The sequence below is a fragment of the Apostichopus japonicus genome, chromosome 11 (assembly GCF_037975245.1).
Source record: "Apostichopus japonicus isolate 1M-3 chromosome 11, ASM3797524v1, whole genome shotgun sequence".
Taxonomy (NCBI): Eukaryota; Metazoa; Echinodermata; class Holothuroidea; order Aspidochirotida; family Stichopodidae; genus Apostichopus; species Apostichopus japonicus.
Window position 1 is genome coordinate 9,724,917 of NC_092571.1, and position 20,974 is coordinate 9,745,890.

The 20,974-nt window shown below is 37.2% G+C and overlaps 2 protein-coding genes and 1 long non-coding RNA gene across 3 annotated transcripts in view; 1 reads left to right on the forward strand and 2 right to left on the reverse strand.

Moving 5' to 3' along the window:
* Positions 1–7,823, reverse strand: part of LOC139975938 (uncharacterized) — a 62,684-nt gene extending 54,861 nt beyond the window's left edge. The window contains exons 1-2 of the mRNA XM_071984236.1: positions 7,709–7,823; positions 4,835–4,923 (exon numbers count right to left, since the gene is read on the reverse strand). The gene's annotated coding sequence lies outside the window, so the exon portion shown is untranslated. The remainder of the gene's footprint in view (positions 1–4,834; positions 4,924–7,708) is intronic.
* The window catches only part of LOC139976385 (uncharacterized), a 132,226-nt gene that overhangs the window by 12,311 nt on the left and 98,941 nt on the right, over positions 1–20,974 (reverse strand). The window contains exons 7-8 of the mRNA XM_071985090.1: positions 1,830–1,853; positions 1,109–1,126 (exon numbers count right to left, since the gene is read on the reverse strand). Coding sequence (XP_071841191.1) covers positions 1,109–1,126; positions 1,830–1,853 — 42 coding nt within the window. The remainder of the gene's footprint in view (positions 1–1,108; positions 1,127–1,829; positions 1,854–20,974) is intronic.
* Positions 8,830–17,787, forward strand: LOC139975940 (uncharacterized). The gene is made up of 3 exons (XR_011795962.1): positions 8,830–9,262; positions 15,908–16,318; positions 17,366–17,787. It is a non-coding gene; the product is annotated as an uncharacterized lncRNA (long non-coding RNA).

Sequence of the window (20,974 nt, forward strand, 5' to 3'; positions counted from 1 at the left end):
AGTATTCGTTTGAAACATTTCTAAATTATATTAGATTAGATTTTGGAGTGTGGGGTGGATCGGGGAGAGGAGGGGGGGGGTCGGGGTAAGGAAGTAAATCATTTGATTGAAGCCTCCAACGTTTAAGTTTGCGAGACTTATATTAAAGGCAACATTCGAATTCGATATCCATATAGCTTCTCCTGCACCACACCCCGCTACACACACAGAGAACAAGGTATTATTTAGTATACAAATGTGAACTGCACAACAACCCCGGCTCCATTCTGCAGAATTTTCCAATAGCATATAGTGACTGAATTAATCAATTTGGTTATTACTCTTTGGCTATTTCTAATTAATAGCGACCTTGTGTTTAAAATTTAGTGCAAAGCTTCTGATTGGTTCGCAAACCTTTTAAATTCATATTGAATGAACTGGTAGGTATTTGGTATACTAGTGTAACAGATTACAGTATGCCCAAATGCACGATATTTTCCAACCCGATAATGTCATATAGGTTGAGTCACGTATAACGTATGATTACTTTAGGCCAAATTGAAATCTTCATACGTTATAGAAAAGAAAAGAAAGGAATTAAGAGATATTATTTTTTGGCGCAAGCTATTGCAGATTTCACAATATTTAGTCTCATAAATTCTAATTCTCTGGTGGTCCCTTAAGGCTAGATTGATAATGACGTCGGGAAGAGCATGTCTGGAATTTTAAGTGAAGCCATTGTTTTACAAATTCTAATAGCCAAACGAAAGCATGTTCTTTTAACCTTATACATAAACACCCTCTAGTGACATCCAACATAAATAGTTCGTGACAAGTTTTAAGTGCATTGTGGCATGTTATTTGAGTTGATGAAAGCCTTATGTTTTCTTTTTGAGCTTTGTGTTACATCTGAGGAACTGACCTGATGAACTGTTAGACTTAGTAGACCAGTCACTTTAACTAATGATCCTCGTGTTTTTAAGAGGCATATTATTTTTTTTTATGAACAGTGCACAGAAATACAACATGGAGTGAGAGTGGAGCATTTTAACGAATGTACTATCTGCCTAAAGTCATTCTAAGAAACAAAGAAAGTGACTACAAATACAATCAATTGATATGAACATACTGCATTCATCATACTGGTCTGTAGACAGTTGAAAAAAAAAACAGGGAAAAGGAAATGGTTTGAAGTCACTGTAATACTGTTGAAAGGCTATACAACTATACAATCACATTGCTAATATAATTCAACAAAACATACTGTTCATTATAAAATATACGCCATTAATTTTCACACAATGTAAAAAATACTTGTGGAATTACAATGACGTAAAGAAATGATAAGTTGATATTGTGAATTCATACGGGTTAGAGTGAAGAATACAAATAAGGAAAAATAGCTGTGGTGTGGGTAGATTTAGATAATATATGTAACGAATATAACGGTTACCGAGGTTATTACTATACCAGTATACGGCGGACACAATTAACAATTAAAGTGGGTATCTACATATACGCTGTGTGAGAGCATTGCAAATTTTTCAAGCACCCCCAAAAATTCTACTTTTGAATATTTTTCATAAAAACGGCAAAAGCAGCACTTTTTCAATACATTTTTCTACTGTTCAAGAAAATGGCACTTTTAGCTGTCATGATTTATTTCTCAACAAACGGATTTAGCAAGGAAAGAAAATGAAAGAGTGAACCATTTATTGACAAGAACGGCACTTCTCATTTATTTGCTGGAGCCTTTTTTTCCCTTCTCTTTTTAAAGATGGCTTTGGGTGGAGTGAGGTGAATTACCAAACTCATGTCATGAATGAAAACATTGAAGATAATATACGCACTTTTCAGGCAGCTTAATGGGAACTCTGTTAGGATCAAGACAAAAGAGTGATACAGAATAATTGTAACAGTTCACATTTCAAATAGTTCATTCTCTACTTTCATGCTATCATGCATGTTATTATTTTTAATATTCTAAATACACAAAACTATATTAAGTTATACAAAAGTTTTAATATCAACTTAAACCAACTGCATGATCTGCTATCAATGGGTTTCTATTAAAGCCATTTTCCCACGTTGGTATGCTCGTAATGATCAAAATGACCCCTGACATTTGAACCTATATGAAGGCACTAGATCCAATGACCGGGCACACACTAAATGTTTGAAGTTAACCGATGATGAAGGAGTAGTTCGCGAAACGACACTTCACACCCCTTACGCCCCCCCCCCCCTTACGCATATACCGAAATGACAAACGGCCAAAACACATGAAGGATATCAGGTCAACCAAGTGTTACATGATCAAATTAGGTCATAAGTCAATTTGAGTTCAGTGAGACGAAATTTAGATCTAATGATAAACAATAATATCGATGGACTTCACATTTGATGTGAGCAAGGGCATATGATCTAGGGCATACGTTACTATGACAATATAGGTACAAAATCCTTGGTTAGACGAGAAACGTTAATAAAAAACAGCTATTTGGTCATGACACGTACACCAAAATGACCGAAACCCTCAAACCCATCTACGATATTGGAGTATGAACGTTTAGATAACAATAAAACGTCGAAGGCCACATGATCAATGGAGAGAGCAAAGATTAAAGGAGGTCAGATTCGTGTAAGAAAGAATGTGGCGAACTACTCCTCATTCTTAAACCTCGACCTTGATTGTTGAGTGTATGACGATCGATGTGTCCCCAGATTGAAGTGGTTATATACCCAACTGTGGCCTGCAACTCCAGGGATTACCTATTTTTTACAACCTTTTAAAAGGATGAGAATGTTAGCAAGGCATACCCTAGTGAAAGTGAACAAGATCATCCACCATTCCCAACCCCACCCTACCCCACACCTCCATTTTCACTTCCATCCCTCCATGTTCCGCCTGTCTCCGCCTGTCTCCACCTCTCACCCTCTCGCCTGTCTCCACCTTTTTTATGTCCTAGCACGCTTCCTTTCTCACAATATTTTAACATATGATTTTCGTATCCTGATTTCGACAAACTTGTGTGTATAGTATACAGTGTATAGTGGACGATCACCATATAATGTTATATCAAAGGAGCGTTTACCTTTTTAACTTTTAAGTATTGACGTTTCACTGACTTGTAACTTGGCAACAGAAATAATCAAACTAAACAACCATACGTGACCAAAGACGGTATTTATGTAACCATTACATACTGTACATACGATGTGCAAATTGTAATCCATGAACCAGTGCGGGTTTCTCCTACAGTTGTGGTCGCTTAAGCGTCGTAAAAATAACTGCTTATTATTATTATTATTATTATTATTATTATTATTATTATTATTATTATTATTATTATTATTATTATTATTGTTATTGTTATTAATATTATTATTATTATTATTATTATTATTATTATTATTATTATTATTATTATTATTATTATTATTATTGGAGTCTTTACCCGGCTTGAGAATTAATGAAATAACCCCACGGGATTGTTCAGACGAAAGTAAGCCTGTACGAAAAGCATAATTCAAACTTGAAACCACTTGAGGGCCTATTAAGTGCCAGAACGTTTTATAAAAAATAGTGGATAATCCATCAGAGCCAGGACTTTTATCATTTGGCATAGAACTTAATGCCATCGAACATTCTTCTAATGTAAGCTCCCCTTCACATACGCTGAGATCAAAATCAAATACACTAGAGTCAGGAAGGTTACTAAAAAAGGCATCAGCCGATCCTGATTGTGAGCTATATAAGTTTGAATAAAAATCCAAAATTTCATCCGAAATACCTTTTTGGTCACCAATTTCTCTGCCTATATCATCCTTCAGAGTGGAAATCGTATTATGTATCTTATTTCTCTTTTCAAGGCTTAAGAAATACTTGCTATTTTTCTCCCCATCCTCAACCCATCTTGCTCTCGATCTGATTACAGTGCCACGCAATTTAAAATCGTAATAGCTAAGGAGCTCAGTTTGTGCTTCCTTTAATTGGGAACTGACAAAAGCTGACGGGTTTACAAACAGTTTTTGCTCCAAACTTGAAATAATCTTGAGTAAATCATTTTCTCGACGACGCCTATTCTTGGCCTTTTCCTTGGAATAAACCATCGAGTATCGTCGAAGTTTGTATTTAAGAAAATCCCAAGTTACACTAGTAGCATCATAATTAACAGATCTAAGAATATCCTCGATATGGGTTACAAAAGCTGAATTGTCTAAAAGCGAATTGTTAATTTTCCAAAATCCAGGACCCCTAACCATCATAACAGGGGTTATGACTAAAATACAAAAAGAATGGTCGGATTGAATACCCGGGGAAAAGTGGACAGACTGGACGGAATTTCTCAGGTGATTGGAAATCAGAAAAAAATCTAACCTGCAATGGATGCCCGGAGTTACATTAGAACTCCATGTATAATGTTTACCAAAAGGATTTTTATCACGCCATATATCGATTAAATTATAAAGTGACATTAAAGATAGACACTCGTCCCGAGCTTTAAAATTGGTTTTTGCTAGACCCCCTGTCTTATCTAACTCTAACGAAAACACGAAATTGAAATCGCCCATCATAATTATTGTTTCACCATAAAAATTACCAATCTTGTCGCAAATTTGAGTATAAATAGAAGGGGTGTCAATGTTTGGCCCATACACCCCGACGATAGTAAATATTATCCTATTAATTTCAATATCCAAAATAATAATAATTATTATTATTATTATTATTATTATTATTATTATTATTATTATTATTATTATTATTATTATTATTATTATTATTATTATTATTATTATTATTATTATTATTATTATTGAGATTAATAGAGAGGATTAAGTGAATACTTACTTAAGCATTCACTCGCATAGCAGCCAGTCAGTGTGATCCAAAAGAACGCGTACAGTTTCATGATTGGTTTTGTCGAATAGTATGTCGACCTGTAGACCAATAATATATCAAAAGTGGAATCCGAAAAATGGATAAAGAGTCGGTACCAAGAAATTGGAAGGAGAAATGTCTAAAATTTAATTATAATTAATAAATTATTCTACTGATTTATCAATGCAGATCAAGCAATGGATATGAAAAACATTATCCACGTCATATTGAAACAAACATACATCAGGCATATTAATTTGTAAAGTAGAAAACCACACAATTTTACATAAAAGCAAAGAAGATATTACTAGTATGCAACAAGTGTTTGTAAAGACAGATAAGGAACGGTGAATCTGCGTGTGTGTGTGTGCTGGGGGGGGGGGTCTGTGTGTGTGTGTGCTTGGGGGGGGGGGTCTCTGCGTGTGTCCATGTCTAAGCCTGACAAGTGGTGATATGGGACAAAAGAAATTCCTGTCACCAAGTACCAAATAATAGCGAACAATAGTCATGGGTTGTATAGATAGAGAGTTGTAGAAGAAAGGTAAATGACATCGCTTGTATAGCTAATTCAATAGAAAAAAGTTTTGGTGTTTTTATGTGAATCGGGGGGGGGGGGATCGTTTGTTTGTGTGTGGCGAGGACGTGAGCTGGTGGTGGTGGCAGGTTGAGATGGTTACATCATTCAAATTTAATGGGGACATAGATGATGATCTTTCATGGGCAAAACATCGATAGGAGGGCACACTTGACACAGTGTTTAAATTTTAGTATATTCTACGATGATTTTAATCCTCCAAGTACATGATTTTCCGAAAGGTAGGAAGAAGAGATATTCGGGTGCCATTTCATTGAATTCACTAGAAATAATAATAAATATGACGTTTGGTAATATATGCTAAATTGTTTGTTGTATATGTGTGGTGGGAAATTTGAGAGCACCTAAAACCACACTGCCATTGGAGAACCTCGTGTAAATTGTTAATCACTGATCAGTGAATGGTTAAATTCACTGAACGAAAGATCTTAATAGCTGCTGTTCTATCTAAATATCTACTGTGTTGGTGGTGTTTGTTTGCGCAATCAGTCTCACCTAATACGATGTTGTTTACAGTAAAAATACTAAACTATTGGAGACCGTCCTTAAGTAAAATGGATTCTGATATTATGGAACAATACAGATGATTTATTTACAAACTTGAAAACACCTGGTGTAACTTCAATCAACCCGTGTAGTATTCACATATAGGTATCTGAAGAACAGATGGATGCAGCTGTATACCGATTTCGCTTATGTCAGTAAGCCTTTTAGTACCTACTTCAAACATTCTTGTCTCAAGAATTGAATGTTAACATGTTTTGTTGCAGTTTATTACACATTTCATTTTACCTTATTGGTTAAGACTATCTTATACCACCTGTTAGCCTAACATTATACACAAATTTAGGTTTAATGAGTAATCATTACCATGGATGGTTGTTGCTGTTTATATAGTGGAATCTAATGTTTCTCTCATCACCTTTCCGTTACCACCCACCCCCCCCCCCCCACCCTCTCTCCACTCTCTATGTCTCTCTCGGATTAAAACTTAAATTCAAAATAATTTTTTTAAATGATTGGAAAAATTATAACTTTGATGATTGTTAATATGTCGGTTTCATGCATCATTATTATTACTATAACCAACTATTTAGAATTCATAAGATTGAATAATTACAACTTTGATGATTGTTAATATATCGGTTTCATGCATCATTCCTATTACTATAACCAACTATTTAGAATTCATAAGATTGAATAATTACAACTTTGATGATTGTTAATATATCGGTTTCATGCATCATTATTATTACTATAGCCTACACTCTCTATGTCTCTCTTCGATTAAAAATTAAATTCAAAAATAATTTAAAAATGATTTAATACATTATTCTTATTACTATAGCCTACTATTTAGAATTCATAACATTCACTAATTATAACTTTAATGATTGTTAATATGTCGGTTTCATGCATCATTCCTATTACTGTAGCCAACTATTTAGAATTTATAAGATTAAGTAATTATAACCTTGATGATTGTTAATATATCGGTTTAATGCATCATTCTTATTACTATAGCCTACTATTTAGAATTCATAAGATTGAATAATTATAACTTTGATGATTGTTAAAATGTCGGTTTAATGCATCATTCCTATTACTAGCCTACTATTTAGACGATTGGAAATATTTTCGTATTATTGAAAAACAGCGTGTTTCAAGTTTGAACTCAAAATGTCAAAATCTTATTATTCTTTTGTTGATGTTTGTACTGTAAGTATTTGAAAGTTTAGTTATAATAACTATGTATGCCAATTCAGCGACAATATTACAGTGTCATGTTAAAGCCATCTCTTCGATCTGAAATGTCAGTTAAATCTATAATCATAAAAGACAACACAGAAGAGGTGCTTTTCGTCTGTGTTATTTACTCAGAACAATTGTGCTTACGAAAATAGTGTCGTTTTTACAGTAAAATAATATTACTGGTATCTTGATATTATAAAAGTGATATTTAGCAAGTACATGAAGGCAAACGTTTGTAGTTGGTATAGAAAAGTGAGTCGTTATATTGGCCATCGAAAATATTTATATCGATAAATAAGTGCATAATTTGTGTGTTTTGTTATAATGCCTATTTGCTTCTTCAAATTCTTGTTCAATTCTTACAATTTAAGCAGGATCATTTCCCCTTTACCTACTATATGGAATGAAAATATTGATTTATCAACTCCTCAAACTATTTAAAAATCACCCTTTGTTCCCTAATTTTATTTAATCTTTATTTAAATTTTTAAACTTACCTCAAATATAAGGAGCTGTAATTTCTAGGTGAAGGAAAGTCACAATTTGCTTAATTCCAAGAGTATTACGCAGTAAGGTTTTGTAAGTTCTGTAACGTATGCTTGTTCTTTAATACATATATACGATTACCAAATCTATTTATAACCTGTGTCGTCAGCTAAGCAAAGTTAGCACGTCAAATTAGATTGGCAAATAGCCCAATCATACGATTATGCAAGTATGATTTGGAAATAAAACCTAATTTGTAATTGCATTACCATAACAAAATATATAAAAAAAATATTTAAAATAAACACACAAAGTGTCTGTCAAACTTGGTCGGTTAGTGTGCAGTAGTGGGTGAGATCACATGACATACCGCGATAAAATTATGTGTACTTATCATGATGGTCAAATGTGTATGTTAACGTCTCTCTTTTTTTGTGTAGGCATCATGAAAGACCATGTACATTGGGGAATCATCAAGGTTAAATATCAGTTGTCAAATACTATTCTAATCCAACAAATGGACTAAATTCATCAGTCCCCATTAAGTTCCTGCCACTACGGTTTGTCTTACCTTTATATATAGATGGATGGATGGATGGATGGATGGATGGATGGACCTTTATATATAGACGGACGGACGGACGGACGGACGGACGGACGGACGGACGGACGGACGGACGGACGGACGGACGGACGGACGGACGGACGGACGGACGGACGGACGGACGGACGGACGGACGGACGGACGGACGGACGGACGGACGGACGGACGGACGGACGGACGGACGGACGGACGGACGGACGGACGGACGGACGGACGGACGGACGGACGGACGGACGGACGGACGGACGGACGGACGGACGGACGGACGGACGGACGGACGGACGGACGGACGGACGGACGGACGGACGGACGGACGGACGGACGGACGGACGGACGGACGGACGGACGGACGGACGGACGGACGGATGGATAGATCTTGGGAATAAATCAAAATGCAGAGTTGACATTTTATATGATAGGCACCGCAGAATCTACGAAGAATCTATTAACCTTACATTATCATTCACTATACCAAAGTAGAAGTAATGAAGCTCTGATCAAATATCCTTGTTTTCAATTTTTGTATGTAACGTTATATTACTTTAGCTGGTATATTGCTTATACACAAATCTTAACCTAGCTAAGACTCGTTTTGTCTTCCTTCTTGAAGATCTACTTGATATGATAGGTCAGAGCTGGTATAAACGTTTGTGTGTTCTTTTTGTATTTTATTATAATTATATCTTTTCAAATAAGCATCTGTTGCTTTATTTGAACCGTATTCAGATTTCAGGAAGTGAATGACTATATACGAGGTCAACAACACACAAAGTCAACCGTTGTTCTTTTCTTTCTTGAGATCTCGTTGATCAAATACAGCATGCAGGGCTGGCATAACATTTGATGGAATGTCTTTACCTTTCTTTCTTTTTGACTTTATCTTTTTGACAACATTTGCGTTGGTTTATAGTACTACGTGAGTACTGCAGGAAGCATGCGACTGTGTTTCAGAATTGAATTGGTAATCCCTTCTATTATATCGTAATATATTAAAGGTTTTCTTTATTACAAAAACAGCTTTGTGTGATGCGACTAAACCATACGATGGCTTTATCGTTTTATGACCTCGACCACCCTACCTTTTGAGCTTAAACATATTATGGAGCATGTGTTCATCATGTACGCATTGGGCGTGTGTTGAACATAATTTTGTTCGTGGGTTGATCATGTATGTCTCTTAAAATGTACAATCAGAACCTGATTTTAATCCAAAACCATTGTCTGAGTTTGAAGTAGCCAGGCCGGACGAGAAGGGGTCTAGGCGCTTCATGCTCCGGCCCGGATCGGTTTGGAGGTCCGAAAAAGTATGGAATAAGAAATAATGTATTATGATTTACATACTATACTTGAGAAAATTATTAAAAATGAGGCTTCGTGACATATATTAGTTATCTCCAACCTGGCTCTCGGTGCCCTGGAAGAAGCTGGTCGTGATTTATTATTCTTTGGCCCTGTTTAGCGTTCAACTGGTTTTAAAATACTATTTCACTAGATGCCATTTCCTAAAAATAATGTTTAAGCCTTCACAGAAGAAGGAGGGATGGTTGGTTTGGTGTGAAGGTGGGGTTGAATAAAATCTTTACTCTATAAATGTGTTACCCCCCCCCCCCCTTATGTATTTATTTCTCCAGTACCTCTGGCTCACTTCAGTTGACTTGAGTAAGCTCCCGACATTGCATGTGGTTGGGTTGTGCAATGACGTAGTACACATGTAGTAACCATATAGTCTTTCCCCAAGTAACCCCTTCCTCTCCACAAGGATCACATTTCTTTTGCATACCCACGTGAACCAACGTAATTCGTCACCACGATGATATAGCAACTGCTGTATACGAACGTTATACCTACCAGATGAGGTGGGTCAGTAGGACTGTAATAAATGCGACATAATATATGCGGTTACGTGTATGGCAAGCCATGTGGGACACTGCATAATATATCCGCGTATTAATTGGAATTTATACGCGTATTAATTGGAATATATACGCGTATATATTATTAGCCAATCATATGGCGTTAATATATCCGCGTATTAATTCGAATATATACACGTGTTAATTCGAATATATACATGTATTAATTCGAATATATACATGTATTAAATAAAATACATATGGGGATTAAATCCAATATATGCACGGATTAATTAGAATATTCACGAAAAAACATTTTCGCTCTTGCTGTGTACATATACCAACGATAAATGTTTTGGCGGGCTCGCGAGATCGCTTCAAAAAGCGAAACTTTACACATGTACAATTAATACGCGTATATATTCGAATTAATACGCGGATATATTATGCGGTGTTTGTCCCACATGGCTTGCCATATACGTGAACCTAACGCTGTGCGGTTATCGTTTATATTTCGAGTAGTTTATCATATACAGCTTTGGTATATTCTCCAAATACCTAAGAGGCAGAGAATATATGAAACTATTTCAAAAACAATGATCAATTAAATTGTCTGCCGATCATTTTGCATATTCAAAAGATCCAGCTTAATGATTAAATGAACCGTCATCTACACCCATATATAGAAAGGTAAGAGGAATACCCCCCTCCCCTCCCCCTGATGCTGTCGCTGTAGCTGTACCATCCATTGTATTTCCCCTCGTTAGGTCCCTCAGATACTCACTAAAGAGACCAGTCCTAGTTGTAGGAACCTTTGCAGCCACTGAAATGAATCACTTTAGTCCCACTTCTTTCATAATGTCCTCACTTCTTTCATAATGTCCACCTTATATAAAGCAATCGCAGTGATTGGCAGGAGATGTGTTTGATTAGCTCATGGGACAAAGACCCTTTTTCCAAATGGTGGAGCATGAGGATGAGTGGGCCTGCCACGTCAACAAAGTTCCTTAATTGATTTTGCAGGTCAAATTCTATTGGAAACCGATGTTTGAGTTTGGTCACTATTACCAAGGTACTGAAACAACTCTTCATCTTATATCTTGTGCAGTACCCTTTATATAATTCCAATTTTATGGCAGTTACAAAGTAACTTGTTTAAATTGGATTTGTTTTTACTATATTTTTGAAAGTGAACGTAAAGCGAGATGTGGACAATAAAGTAAAGGTCTAATTTGTAAACAAACAATATCGAATTGCTATAATTGCGAAATGTGCCACTAAAATAGACTACACAGAGGCAGGTATCAGAAAGCAGTAAATATAATCTGCCTGATTCAATTTTATTTGATTGAATTATATGACGCGCGGTTTAACATCTGTTAAACTGCCGGAGATATTGCTGGCCATCGTTTTAATAATTAACATATCATCATTACAGCCAGTTTTTCTTCCTCTTCGCTCACGGATGCTCTATGCTTGCTCCACTAGTGCCCCACTCTTGTCCCTTTGTTGCCTCTAAATGAGATAAGCAGATCGATCAAATTTGGGGCAAATATATCTGGTGTTTGTTTGTTTGGATCGAATGTGAGAACCTTAAAAAATACTCCTTCGGAACGACTAAATTAAAACCTAAGTAAAATTTGTGATGTCGATTGATCCTGGCATCAAATCAAGTTGTTTTCAAAACCAACGAATAGCACAAATAAACCTTATTTCTTAATTCACAAAACAGAAATACCACAAATCCACGAAAGAGGCCTCTCGGACCATCTCTGTCATGCCTCCATGGTCTAATCTTAGAAATATTTTCAAAAATATTTCCAAATTTAAGGGATTTTGCAAGATATGGATATTTGCAAGTGGGCATTTTAGCCAAGTCGGAAAGAAACCGTCGGTCGCAGCTGTAAGAAATTACAGTTTGTCAGAATATATAGACTTTGTAGAATGCAAATGTTAGTTACCCTCCCCCCCTCCCCTCTCTACCCCATTAAGACATACTTTTTTTTTATCTGAGACTGCTTGTGCCACCCTGATTAAAATTCCTCTGTGATAGAATTTCTTTCGAAAAGATTGTCATGTATCATTTACTTCAAGGCAATGAATCAAAAAGGGGTTGTGGCCGTCAGTTCTTTGAAGCCGGTCAACATATTGAGGATTCTGGGGGCGCCCCTCAGAAAAAGATTTTGGCGTAAAATGGCTGAATGATGCATTCTGAGGTATAATTAAACTACATATATTAGGTATCTAATTTGGTCTAACCGCAATATTGAGGGTAATGATCACTTTATAATTTTGTTGGGTGGGGTGCGAGGTGTTGGGTGTGGGGTGCGGGGTTCACAATTTTCTGACAAATTATTGTATCAATACTATGCGTAACACCATTGTTGCACATTTTGTTTGGGAAAAAAGTCAGATCATTAACCAATCATCTGGAAGTAAGATAGAACACAGGGAAAATCTTGTATCGTTTGCGAAATAAATATTTAATTCTGACGGCAGTCACTGAGTTGTTCGATATCATAGTCCCACAAACAAAACATCCTTGTTTTATTTATAATTTTGAAAATAAAATGCAATTATCGTTTAATATGGTCATAAGTGTCGAACATGAGGGCATTTTACAGAGAATTATGTCCCATCTCACAGCCCCCCCCCCCCTCTCCCAACCGAACTGGCCACATTCGGTTCCACAAACATAACGTTTGTCATAATATAAAATAGTAGCTATAAGTGAGATAACTAAATAACTAACAGTTAGAGGACGGTTAAATGAACTAAATCACCCTGAAATCACATATTGATTCTCTTTTTGAATAAACTATTTATTTGGAGGTAGCAGATGAGGTGACATTATATAAAGTTTCGGTCCCCTGATTAGAGCAATACGTTGTACTCTACTCGTTCCGTCTTTTATTGTTATGTAGACCATTGAGAATTGTGTATTGCTATTCCTTTCTAGCTTTCTGTTGTGAGTGTGGGCGGGGTGTGGGGGGGGGGTAGGGGTGGACAGTGCTAAAGATGTAAAATGTAAAACCCAATAGTGTGCATATTGTGCGAATTTAATTATTGTTATACTATGAGGCAACAAACATAACTGCAATAATTGTGTTATTATTACAAACTAAATAGTGGGCCAGCTCTTTTGGATTTCATGATGAAATGAGGGAGATAATGTTTCAATCGAAAACTCTTTTTGAGGAATTCTTTGCACGACTAGATATCATAAGGAGATCTTTCCTATCCATCTTGATCTTTTAATAGTTGTGTTGAAGGAGAAGTCACATGTAAAGCATAATGTTACAAATACACAATAACTGCTAGTATTCTGGCCAACGTCAAGGGCTGGATTTATCACAGCGTCATACGCAAATTTTACTTACAGAAATGGTTGGTAACGTGTTAGAGCAATCATTCAGGAAAGGTATGTCTAAATTGGCGAACAAGAAACCAATTTCTTCAGCTCGCGATAGCATATAGTCTACGACGCATTAGTGACTAAATTCACATCACACTTGAAAAGACATTGATATAACCAGGGAGTTGTTATGGAACAACTCCCTGATATAACAATACAAGTGAATGTTACAGGGTAGTTTAATCAGGGAGTTTAATACTGGTGCGAGGGAGCTGTTTCCGTACAGTAAAACACTGAATATTCAGATCGTAGACGACAACATGTGGTGAAAGATAACCAACAAGAAGAGCTGCAGGTTTAAAAACTGCAAGAGATTTCAACGGGGTGTTTATTTTACGAAAAGCTTATAAATTATAAGGAAATATGTTGACGTGAATGTTCCATTTATTTTGCAAATCTACACAATGGAATTTGTGGCGACAAAAATTGTATATTATTACTGGAGCGTTTCGAAGTTGTAAGCAGTTGAGATGTATCCAGACAGGCCACTCATATGACATGATAGTATATGCGTCACTATTATAGACTCTGGTCCCCAGTCGTTGGTTATAAAGGTCTCTTCTTCACTCAGAACGATACAGTTAACCGGTCAGTGTAGATATCAGCGGCTTTCTCGTATAATATCAATCGGGGTTTTTATATGATGAACAACAATGGAGAGAAAAGCAGGTGGAAAGTTCATATGCCTGTAAAATAATGAGAAAATATTTTATTTACACAAACATCTTCCTAATTCTTATTAGATAGACTTTTTCCCCTAATTATGTTTGCCTCACTACCAATTTCATTAAGAAGGATACTTGTCTTTTATAAGTGTAACACGAAAAAAGTTTCCTTCCTGTTGAAATATTTCAGAATCAACCCTGCTTATCTCAACCCGTAAAAAATTCAAACAAACCACAAAAAAGGGGGTTATAAGTTTATTTTACTACGTTCACCGATCAATGCTCTTTATCCAAGTTATCAATACCAAAGTATTGAAGAGGTGTGAATTTTCATTAGTATTAAATAAATTTCAAACACAATCATCAATTAAAAAAACAAAACAATGCATTGCTTTCGGGATTGCCAATTTGGCGCGATGTCCTATTAATTGCAGAGAAATGGAGTTTATCTAACGATTTTGATGGATGGTTATTTGTAAATTATTAAAAGTAGATTCCCCGTATTTAATGCAACGTGAAATAATTATGTATTTCATTTGAAAGGTTTGCTATCTCTACCTGTGGTATGTTTTTGGTTTCGATGATAATCGTAAACTATGCATGAATGCAGGCGGAGAGTGTGTGTATGTATGCGTGTATGTATGTATGTATGTATGTATGTATGTATGTATGTATGTATGTATGTATGTATGTATGTATGTATGGACGCATGTGATATGAAAATTGAGCACATCTCCTGTGTATATCATGTATCGTTGTTTCAGTATTTTCCACGACTAATCGAGACCTGATAACGTGGAAAATGTAATAAATAGGAAAATGGGTACAGTGCACAAAGAGGCGTGAAAATTTACGAGTTCTTTTTAGACCAACATGTATTCAATGTGCATCTATATACAGTATATATGACAGAACCCATCATTGTGTAGTTAGTGCAATTGATGCACACGACGGATTTGTTGCAAGTAATCAAATATAGCGCACCGCCCCCCCCCCCCAATGCTACGATGAGTGAAGAATGCTCTGGCTTTTTTTTAGTAGCCTTGTACGCTATCAATGAAATCGTAGGTCTCCTACTAAGACACCACCCTGCTCAGTAGCGTTGTGGGGGGGGGGCGGTCACATGCGCACAGCCTGTGGGGTTATGGGGTCGATATCACACGTTTTTTGAAGATGCTACCATTTCACAGTAATTAATTATTTAGCTAACGAGGCCCTCAAAGGCTTGGAAACGAATCTACACTATGTCGGGAGGGAGAGGCAGGGATGTGAGCCAGGGCCGAGGGGCATCCCCCCTGGAGTTAGGGCTAAGTCAATTGCTTGAAAAGTCGGGCAATGCGGGTCCTATGGAAGGTTTTCTCAGGAAAACATGCTTCAGCACATCCCCTTGCACCCGTCGTGTGATTATCCTATTGGCAGAAGGGTGGTTTCCTAAATTCCCACACTTTATAAAAATACTCACTTGGAAATTTTTACTCTGACTAATGATTCCATGATCATTCATTGTTAAAACGAATCGCCTTAATTTTGCAAGTTCCCCTTTTTTCGCGCATTAGTCATTGTATCAATACATTGAGGAAAACTCTTGAGGTATGCGACTTGCAACTTTTCTCCCCCCCCCCCCAAAAAAAAAAACGCTGGGAAGGTAAAGTTTTCATTTCTCGTGTCTTCAGATCCTCGAAACACATGTCTGATAGACTTTGAACTTGTTCTGATTACTACCAACGAGACTGAGTTCAGACAAGCTGTTATATCGGGCTGCTACTTTGACTTCTGCCAAAGCCTATGGAGGAGGGTCCAGCAGCTTGACTTGGCTGGCAGATACAGGCGGAGCCGACGCCTGAGGAAGCCAATCAGGAAGTTCATGGCCATCGGCTATCTGCCACTTGCCCTTGTCAGGCTCAATTTCCGGGAATTGGCGACGAACAACTCCACTCAACGCCTGGTGGCTCGCTACCCTGCAATGCAGCAGTTCATTCAATACCTGGAGAATAACTACATCAGCGACAATGGAAACTTTCCTGCCCAGTTGTGGAATGTCTTCCATCGAGACAATGACACACGGACAAACAACCATGTTGAAGGTGACTATAATTTTTGGCATTGTTGGGGCCAGAGAAGGGACAGGGCTGCTTACCCTTCCCCATGAACCGCATATTTATAGAACCACTGGCGTCTCTTTGGGGGGGGGGGGTGCTGGTGTTTCTTCACCAGTAGTGCCAACATCTGCTACTAGGGGAGGTGGAGGAATGGGCAGGTCTTCCTGTTCTTCTACAGTGATGTTCTGTAACCATAAAAAAATACAAAAAAAGTTAAGACACAACACATATTTACTATGCAAGGGGGGAGATGAGTTGGTTGAGCTATGGGCATCCTTTTTTATACAATTCCCATTTTTCTCATGAATGTGTGCCTTGTATCTAAATTTGGAAGAGTTTACATGGCCTATGGGGGTGAAGAGCCTGTAGACTGCAGCACGTTTTTATTTTTAGGCATTGGGTGACTGAAACACCAATTGCTCTTTTCCCTTCAGTTGCAACAGGGTGAGTGATTTATAGCGTACCCATGCGATCTCAATTGCGATTGACCCAAATTCGGTACCATTTAAATGCTTGTGTTGAATTGCTAGATTTTTTATGTGACGGTTGTAGAGATGAAAACATCTTGCTGGTAGGTTCAGGCATTCGAGAAAAAAAAAATCAAATGAGACCGTATTTTAGAGAAGTTTGGAGATATTTTCAAAAATCATGGATAAATGTAACTACAGATTTCTTTGAGGCTCCTGATTTGAATCCTGTAATGTGTTAGCTAGTTAGAATTGGTAGGGTCAGTTGATAGAAGTTTTGACTTTGCATTAACATTAAATCAGATTACATTTAGGGTGGGTCAGCTATTACATTTAGCTTTGATTTTTATTGCATTTAGGCCGGGTGGGTATTACATTTACGGTTGTTATTACATTGAGCGGTGATACACTGCTAACGTGCTTTGGGTATGAAGGGGAAAACATATTTGTAATTTTATAACTGAATAGACTTATCACACTTACTTGCCTGCCCTACCGTCGACTGTCTCGTATGGGTTAGATTTCTCTGTCAATCAGGATCATAATACGGACTTCTTCTCTTCAGGATCCCATCAAAGATGGAACAACATCATAGGCCGGGCCCACCCATCACTTTGGCTGTTCCTGCGGAAAATGAAGGATGAACAGCACCTGCTGGAGATCACTGTGGCTAGTGCTGGGAGAGGGGAAGCACCTCCCCACAGGAGAAGAAAATGGTGCACCCTGCAGCAACGGATAACAAGGCTACGGGATGAATACCTCAACGGCAAGCGGACACTGCAACGCTAATGGAATGCAGTAGTTTATAAGATTAAATCATACGTGTGAGGTATATATCTATATGTATATATATATTATTACGATCAACTCGATCAAGGCCAGAATACACCTCCCCTTGGGTTCACAACTCAAATGACTAAACTGTAATTTTTAACTTTAAATATTACAATAAGTATTTATTTAATTGTGTGTTCAAGGTAATTAAAATCAAACAAGGTCATTTATCAATATCTAAGCAGTTTACACTAAAACAGATTTAAAAAGTAACACTATAATTTACTCACGACCTGGTGTGTGCCGCGACGCGAGCTGCAGCATAAGTCCAGTGACAAAATGTCCTGGCGATTATTCCAGCGTACAATTAATGGCGGAACTTGTCGGCGGACGAATGTCCAATATTGAAGAAATCCAATTCCCAACTTGATGACTTCCACTTCGGAGGTCGACAACTAACGAATGTCCAAGTTGTGCTTGCAGCTTGTTTATCCTTGGATTCCTGACCTTGGTTAACTCAGAGGCCACAATAAGTAGTGCTGACTGGCACAGAACCGAAGACGGCTTCACAACGATGGACGACTATGAAGCCGGTTAACTTGTGACAAATCCACTACTATAAAGACAGCTATAACTCTACTGTCAAACTAAGTGAGTATTTACTCACACTGGAATTGTAGAATTCACTTGAGCGAGAAGTTATTAAACTCCTGGTGCCAAGATGGTTAAAACTTTTTGATCTCCAACTATCAGGTACTTATATAGCATACCCACAAGTCCAGAAAGATCTTGCAATGTCCATCCATTCTAGAAGCATCCTAGCTCCAGTTCAGTTCAACCAATTCAAAGGGTCACTTCACCTTTCCAGGAAATCCTCACCTAGTGTTCTAAATATAGCACAAGGGATGTCCACTTGGCAGCACTTCAATGTTCTAGCATGTTCCAATGTGTACTGTGTTGAGATGATCTAAATTGTTCTCAAATGTTCTAACTCTTCTAGAAGCTTCTCAACTTTTCCAAATATTCTACACACACCAAATATGCACACATACCAGGCATTTCTATACTATGATTCTTAGATTAATTTATAATATTCTATAATATTGATTTATAATACAACTTTTTGTTGCAAAAATCATACAAATTATTGAGATTACTTAGAGGCTTGTAATACTATCCTCGTACCAATTGGTCTAGGCTAGCCTAAGTTAGACCTGTACTTCACATACTGTCAGGACCTGTGTGGGGTTTAGGCTACCACTGGTTTATCCTTCTTCGAAGAAGGAGTTGTAGGGACAAATTAAAATAATGGTGCTATCTAGACACAAGATAAATGAAGATTTAGTAAAGGTCTCGCACCACAATTAATTGTTCCATTGACTTACACACTAAACTCATCACTTTCAATACATGCCAAAGCAAAGATAGAAGTTTTCAACTGGTATATCCTACCCACCACATGATAGCTGAGATCTTGGCCTATCATGGCTCTTCCATTTTCCATATCATGACCGCTTAGATTTTGAGCTAGAAGATGAGCAAGTTTAGCATACTGAACCCCCACCCTTCCGTCTGCACGCTCGGAGTAATATCAACATGTAACCCTTCAATCGTCCCCATTTCCACACCATCTGTACTTTAAATTATGCTGTTTCATATAAAGGCAGAACAAAAGATGACATTAACTGATAACAAGCTTAAAAACATGCTTTACCTTACAGTAGGTACTTTTACCTCTTTTCTCTGACAATGGTTAACCTTTCGAGCGGATGAACACTACTCTAATTGTGGTGCGGTACCTAAAAACGAAGACCCTGGTTTTGACAGATTTACGAAGGAGGATGTGAGGGCGCACTCATATTAATTGTAACAGGCAAAGTAACCGCAGAATGACAGGGTCTTGAACAAGACTAGTTTGAGTCCCGCTTCTGAACAAGAAATTCTTTGCCGCTCTTTTCCATATTATTTATTATAATTTCTCGGTCAGTTTTCAGGCTTCTTTTATATTATACTTTATATACATAAAAACTTTCTCTCGCAATTAAATGTTACAACTTGTGTTTTGTTTACAAACTGTGATTTAATGAAGGTGCGGTCATGTAGTGCGTGTTTTGTGCTTTGTTGGACATATAAGATAAGACTTCTAATAATAGACTATTGGGAAATTAAATTTGAATTTCATTGAAAATTAAACAAAACTCGTACAATAAACTTGAAAAAAAACCTTGGACGTGTTATGCCCTAAAAGGTAAAGATTGCATCGTATCCCAGTATAAGCATTCCTCTTCGCCTGTGCATGCTTACGTTTGAAACTTGACAACGTCGGGTAAAGAATTTCGAAAGGATGTCTAGGCGGTGCTTGGAAATTTCCGTCAGGAGTAACTTTTACCTCTAAATTGCCTTATATTTTGATCTATTGTGTGGATGTACCAGTGTTGTCTACGTATAGATCAACGGATAAATTACAATGGGCCTGATCTTGCTAGACCATCATATAATAGCTGTAAAGAACCCCCCAATAAACAACAAAGATTTAACTTAGTTATAGAACTAAGTAATATCATACTTTCCACGAAGAAAATTTACAGAAACATTCCAGTGGTATTAGAAACTGGTATTAGAAAGTTATGACGCAAAGAAAATTTCGATCTTTTTCACTTGAAAACTGAATCAAGCAAACAAAGCCAACACTTTCAAAGGTGTCGGAACAGGCCAGATTTAAGTGCACGTAAGTGTGCGAAAGTACCTTCGGAGACTCCGAGATTCTGCACCCAAAATTCGTTCTGAAATGTTGAGGAATGTTAAATTTTGCAATAAGAGCCTTTGGCTAAGGACTGTGATGTGGTCTCAATTACACTGACATCTCTTGAGATCTACTTGGGCCTTCTGACGTATCATATGGTCCAATTATGCCTTCCGAGTCCTTTGATGTATTCTAGTGTCATCTAAGGTCTTCCAAAGTCCTCTGATGTCTTTTATGGTCTTGTGATGGTCTTGCGATGTATGGTACTGTCATCTAGGGTCCTTCCTCATTTAACTAACAAAGTGAGTTTGATAACTTTATGCGATGCTTAGCAGGCTTAACTCTTTAATCCTATTGAAAAAGTATCTGATGTTAACCTCGGGTCGTAACACTGCTGTACTACAAAAAGAGAAGCCAACTAGAAGGGTTTATTTTCAAAAGAGCCCAACGGGCACCAAGAGTCCTTGCTTAGTGGAATGTTAAAGTTTTGGATGCCATTACGCAATTTCATGGAATAGACTTCACAAAATTATTAAAAGTATTGGGTCCCAAAAATTGGGGACCAAAGAATGTGTCCCTTAATGCATTTGATTTAGAAAAAAATATGGGTCCACCCGGCCCAAAAAACGGGCCGGGAATTTTGGGGCCCATATGTTC